This window comes from Rhinopithecus bieti, unplaced genomic scaffold (genome assembly GCF_001698545.2).
Source record: "Rhinopithecus bieti isolate Rb0 unplaced genomic scaffold, ASM169854v2 scaffold_13317, whole genome shotgun sequence".
NCBI lineage: Eukaryota > Metazoa > Chordata > Mammalia > Primates > Cercopithecidae > Rhinopithecus > Rhinopithecus bieti.
Genome location: NW_016807516.1, coordinates 1,229,744 through 1,240,422, shown reverse-complemented (window position 1 = coordinate 1,240,422; position 10,679 = coordinate 1,229,744). Strand labels below are relative to the sequence as shown.

Sequence of the window (10,679 nt, the reverse complement as noted above, 5' to 3'; positions counted from 1 at the left end):
ACTATGTCAACCAGGCTGGAATGCAGTGGCTATTCACAGGCACAGTCATAACTCACTGCAGTCTGGAACTCCTAGGCTCAAGCAATCCTCCAGCCTCAGCCTCCAGAGTAGCTGGGACTACAGGAACACACGACCGCACCAGGCTCTAAAGGTGGTTTTCAAAGATGTATCTGGAAAGTATTGTTTCTTTCAGAATGATGTAACAGTTTTGATATTTCATGACAGATTTCTCTCAAATTCAGCAGAAACCTGAAAGTAGGAATCAGGGACATTTTAGCATCATAGTTCTATATAAATATATATACCGGGCCAGGCACAGAGGCTTATGCCTATAATCCCAGCTACTGAGGAGGCCAAGGTGGGAGGATTGCCTGGGCCCAGGAGTTGGAGGTGAGCTATCATCTTACCACTGTACTCCAGCCTGAGCAAGACATTGTCTCAAATAAATTTTTAACTTATTTTTTTTTGAGATGGAGTCTTACTCTGTCACCCATGGGGCTGGAGTGCAGTGGTGCGATCTTGGCTCACTGCAACCTCCGCCTCCCGGGTTCAAGTAATTCTCCTGCCTCAGCCTCCCAAGTAGCTGGAATTACAGGCACCCACCACCATGCCCAGCTAATTTTTGTACTTTTAGTAGAGATGGGGTTTCACCATCTTGGCCAGGCTGGTCTTGAACTCCTGACCTCGACATCCACCTGCCTCAGCCTCCCAAAGTGCTGGTAAATTTATTCTTAAGACAGAGTCTTGGCTGGGCGCGGTGGCTCATGCCTGTAATTTCAGCACTTTGGAAGGCTGAGGCGGGTGGATCACCTGAGGTCAGGAGTTCAAGACCAGCCTGGCCAACATGGTGAAACCCTGTCTCTATTAAAAATACAAAAAGTAGCTGGGCGTGATGGCACACGCCCATAATCCCAGCTACTCAGGGGAGGCTGAGGCAGAACTGCTTGAACCTGGGAGGCAGAGGTTGCAATGAGCTGAGGTCACACCATTGCATTCCAGCTCTGGGCGACAGAGCAAAACTGTCTCAGGGGGTGGTGGGGAAAGGATCTCCCTCTGTCACCCAGGCTGGAGTGCAGTGGTATGATGTCTGCTCACTGCAACCTCTGCCTCCCAAGCTCAAAAGATCTTCCCACCTTGGTCCTCCCTGCACAGTAGTTGGTACTACAGGCGTGCATCACCACGCCTGGCTAATTTTTATATTTTTTGCCGAGATGAGATTTCACCATGTTGGCCAGGCTGGTCCTGAACTCCAGATCTGCCCACCTTGGCCTCCCAAAGTGCTGAGATTACAGGCATGAGCCACCACACCCAGCCGTAATTTTAAAAAATGGCTTCCTGAGGTTTTACAAGAAAATATGCACCTCTCAATACACAAACAGTTATGGGAAGAGTACAAGTGAAGTCAAAGATAAAATGTACTGAGAGCTGGGAGTAGGAGAGACAAGGCCCTGGCTGAGGGGGTGTCAGTGGGTCTCCCAACACCTCAAGTCAATCCACTTGGAGGTCTCCCAAAGTTCATCAGGAGAACCACATACAGCCAAAAACAGAAAAGGATTCAAGAAAGCCGCATAGGTATCATGCCCTGACCTGCGATGAGGCTGCTCACTTCCCATGACTTCTGCTTGAAACCATTCAACCCTGGTTAGCTCATGCTGAAGAAATATTTACTAGAAGCCTCAGATATGGGTGCCTAGAAGGAAAAAGATCCAAGTTCTCTGTGGTGGTGCAACCTGTGGGAACTATTGCCCCATGCTCAAAAAGGCCAAACACTAGGCTCCCGTACAGTACCTACAAGGCAGACACTCTGGGAGCCAGATTTTTTCTCTTTTTGGAGGGAGACCCCAAGTGCTCTCCTCTGGGTGCCCGAGTGTTGGAATGGGCAGATGCCAAGACTTCATTCTAGCTCTTGGTCAGCAGTAGCACTAAGGGGTCTCTGAGGAGCATCAGAGATTTCACCACTGCTCAACTGCCAGGAGGATAGTGGGGGCTGACTGAGGAGACACTGAAACACCGAAGCTGCCGCCACCACCGGCTGATGCAAGTTTTATTGAGACAATATACAAACAGGCCATGGAAACAAGGGTTTTGATGCTGGGACCACTAACGTAAAACGGAATACAAAAATAAAAAGGCACTAATCTGTTAAGAAAAGACACTCGATGTGTTCTAAGAATATAAGTCATTTAATACTGTTAATTTTATAGCACAAAATAAAACAAGCTATGATCCCCAAAAATAATTTTAAAAGCTTACACAGAAAATATTATTGCCTGAAGTTTATGATCTTTAAATTACAGGTCAAAAGAGTTTTACGGTGTTGTTTTTGTTTTTGTTTTAAAACACACAGTGAAGACCGTCTAAGAAGCAAGGCCACTGTTCCTCCTGTAGGGACAACGATCCTGTCTCAGAGACCTGTCTTTCTACTCCTTTAGAAAATAGAACCAGCGCAGTGTCCACACCGACAGCAGTTTCCAGGGGCATAGTTCTCCGGTCCCAGAGGGTGGAGTTGAGGCAGAGCTCAGTGGTGTCCACAGAAAGCATTAGTCTTAGGTACTGTGTTAAAACAATCAAGAATTCGTTCACGTTTAAGAGGTTAATAACCATAATATTAAAGGATTAAATTATAAACACCTGGCACAAAACCACATTATCCCTTTTCAAAAATAAAATGTTCATATTCCTCTGAGCAAACATCACAAGAGCAGTGGCCATCCTCCTCAGGCCTGCCTTGTCTGTAAACAGCTGTAAAGGAAAGCTAGCACAGTGCCAGGGACACGTGAGCTCCCAGGAGGGCACAGCTGTCCTTCCCTTTCAGCTTTCCAAACATGAGCACAGAAGGTGTCTAGTCTGGGTGACCAAAGTCCTCAAACGGCAGCCGGTCAACGTATCATCTTCCTCGTTAACCATGTCGTCAGGTGGTTCCACACAGCACAGACATGGCTGACTCCTGTACCACAGGTCCTTCCCAGGATACACAAGTTTATAACCAAACAGTCAATGCCCTCTAGTATGTAATTTGTTTCCTTCCCAGGTGAAAAACCATAGTGAGTTAATTTAACATCCAAATATTTCTTTAAACATGGTAGAGCAGAGCAAGTAGCAGTTATGAACACCCACCCTCTGGGTCAGATTTGCACTGCTCTATGGAGCACAACAGGCTTCCCAGACCAGTGGGGAACCCAGGCACGAAGCTGAGCTGAGGCAGCAGTGCTGCTTTCATATGTTTAGTGTGAAAAAGAGAATATCCCTGCCTGATTAAAAAAACTGACAAGGTTGTAAGTCAAAAAGTTTTACTTTTGGCACATATCAGGAGTGCAGAACTCAAGCTCGCCTTGTTTTGAGCTCTGAATCTCCTGACAGCCCTGTACGCCATTTTCATGGGCTGAAGTAATGAGCTGATTAATTATAAAACCAAACCACAGGTATACTCTAGGTATATCTGATTCTGAAGTGCGCCACACAAGGTGAGTCGGGGTATTGGTCAGTAGACAGGGCTGAAAGGAAACCTTGCTTTCCAAAATGGCCACAGACTTCTTGCGCTCTAAGTCAACTGCTGTAATTCAAAGGTGTCAAGCCCTTCAGCTAAATCTGGTTGAAAAAGGCTTAAGGGTCTGTGCCCTCCTTGAACAAGGCACATTCCTCCCTCTGCTGGAAACTTCAGTCAGGGCTCAACTTGGGCAGGGATGAACCAGGTCACTGGCTAAAGGGCAAACACTGTTTCTAGGCAGTTTGGGGACTCTGTGATATGTCTGCCACTTGTGGGTGCTACGCTAGGCCTGAACCCAAAATAAGCCAACTTGACACACCTAACCAGAAGCGGCAACTGCCGCAGACCATGCAGAGCAGGAGGTGGCCACCGTTCTCACTGGCAAGGAAGGGCTAATCTCCAAGAATTTTAGAGGAGAACCACAGATGGGAAGCCATGGTGATAGTTTTCCCAACTGACCATTAATTCTGTCACAGGGAACACTCTCAAGATTCATGAATATGGCAGTTATCTGCCTAATGGAATACTGATTTAAAGAAAAATTGAAAAATGGTTGTTTTGCTGGTTCTGTCTCCAGAAGGCATTGTTCTAAATCTCAAAACCTAGGAACCTCCAGACAGGGCCACAGTCACAGCAGATACTCAGTAAATGACAATTACTCATTAGGCTGTTGCTACATTTCTAGGTCTGCTGTGTTCACTATGAGCTGAGGCTTGTCTTTACCAGGGCCCAGAAGGGAGAGCTGACTGAATTGCACAGGGTTCCCAGAATTCTAGTCTGCCATGAGCAGCAGATGACGGATGAACCACACGTATATACCAGCTGGCTTGTATGAACAGGCCTCTTTTAGCTAACAGGGAAATGCTTTAACATCAATACACTGGTAAGTGGTTAATGATAAACTAGTTAATGGTCTCCCTAGTCACTAAAACACTAAGACATCAAATACATTAACCAATTTCCAGAGCCTGCATTTCCATTGCTTGGGAGCATCAGACACTTACTTAGACTGTGAGACCAGTATCAGCAGCACCAACTTTCTCTGGCAACCTGGTGAGACTGGGCCTGGGTGCGGAGGTCTGGGCTTCAGTGAGTGGAATTCAGTGATTCATTAATGAGTCCAATGATTCTATGAACAACCCCACTTTTTAGGGGAATTTAAGTCTTCACCAAAAGGGGTACATTCACTGAAAAGCTGAACAGAAAACTGGCCAACTGCCCTCCAACCCACTGCTCTTATCACTGGCAAACAAGGTAAGCAAAGGTTTCCCTAAAGTACCCCCAACTCTGATGCTTTTTAAAACAAAGTAATCCAAGGGGCTGTGCACATAGCATGGCACACCACAGCTGCATTATTTTGTGTGTTTTCTGCTACATGGCAAAACAAACTATTACTGGCAACCAAGACAATAAAGGCCTCTGCTTCAGCGTTGTTCTTTTCAGATTCCTTTAGTTACAGCAGCTTCAGTTTAGAAGCTCAGAGGCATGTGTCATTCCTTGCACTATCATAAAAACCCAACCTGCTACTTAACCTGTTTAGAACACACAAGTCTAGGCCAGGCGCAGCGGCTCATGGCTGTAATACCAGCACGTTAGGGGGCTGAGATGGGTGGATCACCTGAAGTCAGGAGTTCGAGACCAGCCTGGCCAAAATGATGAAACCCCGTCTCTACTAAAAATACAAAAATTAGTTGGGCGTGGTGTGCGCGCCTGTAATCTCAGCTACTCGGAGGCTGAGGCAGGAGAATCGCTTGAACTCAGGAGGCGGAAACTGCAGGGAGGCAAGATTGCGCCACTGCACCCCAGCCTGGGTGATGGAGCGAGACTCCGTCTCAAAAAAACAAAAAACAAAACAAAACAAAAAAAAACCCACACAAGTCTAATTAATTAGTTTTCCAAAACCAAACCAAACCAAAAGAAAAAAAAAAAGCCGGATTTTGGAGTTTTAGGACAGAATTCTCTCTTCCTTAAGGTTCAGTTCCTGTTGTCCAAAGAAAAGCAAGATGGCAGCTGAGCCACTGCTCTGTGGAACAGCAAACATGCAGTATCTCGCCATGGCCTCAGGCTTTCTCTGGTGAACACGACAGAATCAGTCCCATGTACAAACAGGCAGCGATGAGAAGGAAGACCCTTTCCTCGTCAACTTCTCTCCACTTGTGTGCTTCCATCAGTATTTCCAGTTTATGATCCAAAAGAACTCTAAAATCAACTACTCTTTGACAATACGACTATGATACAAACGTCAGGAGGCAGTCGCTGTGTGCATTCCAAATGTGTGTGCGACTGCCAGTCTGCAGAAAGCTGGACTTCGGCAATGCAGTGTGACTTGCCTATGAGAGAGAATGCTTTCCCACTTCAAAGGAGACTAGGACAGGCAGAACAACAAAGCAGCAGGAAACAGGGCAATGGCAATCACTCGTTTTCATCTGGGTTTTGAGGGTCAAAGATTTTGACATGCGTAAAGGGAAAAAGCCCTTTGCGCCCATTCACCTCGCCTTCCCACTGGCCATTTATATTCATCCTTGTGACCTTCACGATGTCACCAACCTGTACAGATGAAGAAGACAAAGTTAGCATTTCTCTGCAACAAGAAAAAGACAGTTTACATTAAATCACAAACACTACCTTATCCAAAGGGCCCATACATTATATTTAGACACAGAGTCTTACTCTGTTAGCCATGCTGGAGTGTAGTGGTGAGATCACTGCTCAATGTAACCTCTAACGCCTGGGCTCAAGTGATCCTTCCACCTCCACCTCTTGAATAGCTGTGACTACAGGCGTGCACCACCATGCACATTAATTTTTTATTTTTTATAGACAGGGTCTGTCACCCAGGCTGGAATGTGGTGACACGATCACAGCTCATTGTACCTTGAACTCCTGGGATTACCTGACGTCAGGAGTTCGAGACCAGCCTGGGCAACATGGTGAAACCTCATCTCTTCTAAAAAACAGAAAAATTAGCCGGGTGTAGTGGTACACGACTCTAGTCCCAGCTACTCAGGAGGCTGAAGTGAGAGGATGGCTTGAGCCCATGAGGCTGAGGCTGCAGTGAGCCGTGATCGTTCCATGGCACTCCAGACTGGGCAATTGAGTGAGACCCTGTCTCAAAAAAACAAAAACAAAAACACACACACGCACAAACAGCTTTTGAGCACAAAGCAGCTCCTCCCCAAACCAACCCTCTATTTTGGCCACTAACCCCAACAGGATAGAAATGAACACATGATTCTGAGAATGGTTAAAGTCAAATCACACAAAAAGGTGTATTTTAAAAAAAGACCTTCAGGTGGTAGCCATTTAGACATTGTGCTCTCTGTTCAGCAGAGCACTAATCTAAGATTCTATTTTGTGTACTCAGGTCCATGAAAACACTACTTGAATATAAGACCCACTTAAGATCTAAGACAATAAGAAATAAGCTTTTGTCTGCTTAAACACATACAGAACCAGGCATAGTGGTGTGTGCCTGTAGTTCCAAGTACTTGGCAGGCTGAGGTGAGAGGATTGCTTGAGCCCAGGAGTTTGAGACTAGCCTTTGCAACACAGCAAGACTACATCTCAAAATAAAAACAGGCACAAGGTGGCACAGTCCAGTGGTCCATGTCATGAACTCTGGAGCATGCAAGACACCAAACAAATGTCCTGGTTCTGCCACTTTTAGAAACTACATGACTGTAGCAAACTGCTTAAGTTCTCCAAGTCTCAGTTTCCTTCCAACTTTGAAAGGGTCTCGCATTAATCAAATGATTGTTACTTAAGTAGAGATTCCTGAGTAGAACCCAGGCCCCAGCCCCACGCCCCCTCTAATGATCATACCCTTTGGATGCACGAAGGGAAGAGCTGGAAATAGCACTGAGAAGCACAGCACTGTATATATCAGAGGATTTCCAACCTTGTCACCAACAAGGGTCCTCTCAAAACCAATGAGGAACAGGCTGAAAACGGGGTCTAATAAATTACTGTGATGGATACTAAGCAGCCAAGGAAGACAACGGGAAGATGGAAAAGATGAGGCTAGAGATTGAAAGCTACCAAGAACACTCACACCTCATACCTTCCAATTAACTTGTGAGTCTGGCGGTCTTTACCAGGATACTTTCTACATGATCCTACCTAAACAATTAAATAAAATTTACTGAACATCTATTCCATGGAAAATGGGCAGGTCAGTCTGTATCCTCAAAAAACTTGTCTTTTGAGTGGGATACACGATCAATCTTTGTTAGATAATAACACAGTGTAAAAAACACGAAGTGGCTGGGCGCAGTGGCTTACACCTGTAATCCCAGCACTTTGGGAGGCTGAGGCGGGTGGATCACTTAAGCTCAGGAGTTCAAGACCAGCCTGGGCAACACAGTGAAACCCTGTCTCTAAAATACAAAAATGAGCCAGGCATGGTGGCATGCACCTGCAGTCCCAGCTACTTGGGAGGATGAGGTGGGAAGATCGCTTAAGCACAGGAGGCAGAGGTTGCAGGGTTGCAGTAAGCTGTGATCATGCCACTGCACTCTAGCCTGGGTGACAGAGAGAGACCTTGACTCAAGAAAAGAAAAAGAAAAAGGCTGGGCACAGTGGCTCATATCTGTAATCCCAACACTTTGGGAGGGCGAGGCAGGTGGATCACCTGAGGTCAAAAGTTCGAGACCAGCACGGCCAACATGGCAAAACCACGTCTCTACTAAAAAATACAAATCAGCCAGGCTTGGTGGTAGATGTCTGTAATCCCAACTACTCAGAAGGCTGAGGCAGGAGAATCACTTGAACCTGGGGGGTGGAGGTTGCAGTGAACCAAGATCATGTCACTGCACTTGGTGTAGCCAGGCACAGTGGCTCACACCTGTAATCCCAGCACTTTGGGAAGCCAAGGTGGGAGATCACTTGAGGCCACATGTTCAAGACCAGCCTGGGTGACATAGTGAGACCTAGCTTCTATTAAAAAAAAAAAAAGAAAAAAGAAAAAAGAGAGAGAAGACACATAAAAGCAGCAAGTGGCAGAAAAACACTACTAAATCAATGCTGCAGAGCACAGGATCAAGGGGCTACTGCTTAGACAGAGGGAACCTTGACCAGCAGAAGTAGGTCAAAGAGCAGCCTAGGAAGAGAATGGCTGAGACTTCTGGTGGCCCCTTGACCATTAGTGCCTCATTGTGGCCTTGCAGGAGTTTCCACATGCTAAAACACCATCATTATTCCTCATGCTGTTTTCTATCTTAACACAGAAAAGACATCCTGGCTATTATGCAGCCTGCTGCCCAGTTACAGGTCTGGTTATGGACCAGCTTCTTCCATGGCTCTACCGAACAGTGCTTGTGCTGAGATCCTAAAATGGTTGGTAGCTTGGCAGTCACCTTGCTGTTTCCTTCATCACTCCCTATTCTTCCTCTGGGTTCATGGTACACGGATCCAGTTCAAAGAAGCACTCACTCTGGAGGGCAGATCAATTTGTTTTTTTTGTTTTGTTTTGTTTGTTTGTTTTTTGGTGCTCTACACTTTCAGAGAAACTTCTCTAGTAATGAACTATAGAAATGATCCCTGAAAGTAAAGTCAGAGGGCAGATCAATCTTGATGTAGGTAGATACCAACTTGGTTCAAGGGGCAAACTACACCTGGAAGATGTGGCTGACCTTATCAACAGATTAAGAGGAAGCACATATCTAATACATCATCTTTATTAATTTTCACCCTATGGAACAGGACAATCTTAATCATTATTAGAACTGTCAAAATAGTATCTTTGGGGCTGGCCGCACTTAGCACCTGTGGAGTGGACACAATAACTCTAAAACACATATGCCAGGGACACTAGTCAGCCCTTCTATGTCTACCAAGAGTTAAATGGCAAGAGGGTACCTCTTGCTGCTGGCAATAGTTTCCTACAGCCCTACTTGTCCAGAGTGTCGCCCAGAAAATGACTCTACTGACTGGCATGTAGCACTTGATTCAAAGAGCAGTCAAGGCACTGGAGGGCCCAAGCACTGGTTGTCACAGTAGTTTTTTGGTTCCATAATCAGTCTCCACTCCCTGTACTGATTTCTGAGATTTCATGGTTTCAGGTTACATAAAAGTAAGATCAGGAGTACACTGGTGACACTGGAATCATAAATTCTAACTTGGGTGACATGAATGGGTCTCCGTGACCAAAGAACATCCTGCCAAGTTGTATGCAAATGCATGAATGTATGCTGTTTTTCTGAAGACTGCACAACTTTCACTGGATTCTCAAAAGGCACTTATAGCTCCCAAAATCTCTAAAACAAAACAAAGCCCATGTACTATAATCACCAGACAGGTATCATCCTGCTCTCTGTGGCTTTTATTCCTCTAGTCATTCAACAAATATTGAAGATCTATGTGTAGGCTGTGGAGAGATACGAGAGGGGACACAAAGGAGACAGACACCCCTGGCCCTCACGGAGCTGCATAGGTCCACTGCCTGCCCCTATGTTCTCTGTGCACCTGCACCCGAATCAGAGTAGCCGGAGAGATAGAGGCTTTAGAGGGCTAGGCTCCCTGTCTGTGTGCCCTGGGTAGCAGTCAAGTAACCTCATGTGCTCAAGCCCACAACTGAATGCTATCTAATAGGGTTTTAATACTGAAGACTTGGTCTCTTCCTTAAAATTACCACTATCCTTCAGAGTAGTAACTTGATTCAAGAGAGCTGTTTACTGGTTAACAGAGATTTTATTTGGGAAGGGTAGGTGGCAGGGCTAAAGATACCACAGGCCAGTATGCCGTGGTACAAGAGTATGTGGGCTTTGAAAAGTAAGAAGTCAAGACACGATCATATATATAAAAAAGTTCACAGATTCCACAAGAAAAGATACAAATTCAGCAAAGTTGCAGGGTACAAGATCAACACATAGATATCAGTTGTGTCTTATATATTGGTAATAAATAATTAAGAAAGCAATTCCAGGTGGGGTACAGTGGCTCATGCCTGAATCCTAGCACTTTGGGAGGCCAAGGAGGGCAGATTGCCAGAGCTCAGGAGTTCGAGACCATCCTGGGCAACATGGTAAAACCCCAATTCTACTAAAACACACACACAAAAAAGTTCGCTGGAAGTGGTAGCAGGCACCTGTAGTCCCAGCTACTCAGGAGGCTGAGGCACAAGAATCGTGCCACTGCACTCCAGCCTGGGCAACAGAGCGAGACTGTCTCAAAAAAAAAAAAAAAAAAAAAAAAA

At 45.6% G+C, this 10,679-nt stretch overlaps 1 protein-coding gene across 1 annotated transcript in view; it reads right to left on the bottom strand.

The window, feature by feature from the left end:
• Nucleotides 1-2,017: 2,017 nt before the first annotated feature.
• The window catches only part of CRKL (CRK like proto-oncogene, adaptor protein), a 36,637-nt gene continuing 27,975 nt past the window's right edge, over nucleotides 2,018-10,679 (bottom strand). The window contains exon 3 of the mRNA XM_017882577.1: nucleotides 2,018-6,034. Within this exon, the coding sequence (XP_017738066.1) occupies nucleotides 5,900-6,034 (135 nt within the window). The 3' untranslated portion in view covers nucleotides 2,018-5,899. The remainder of the gene's footprint in view (nucleotides 6,035-10,679) is intronic.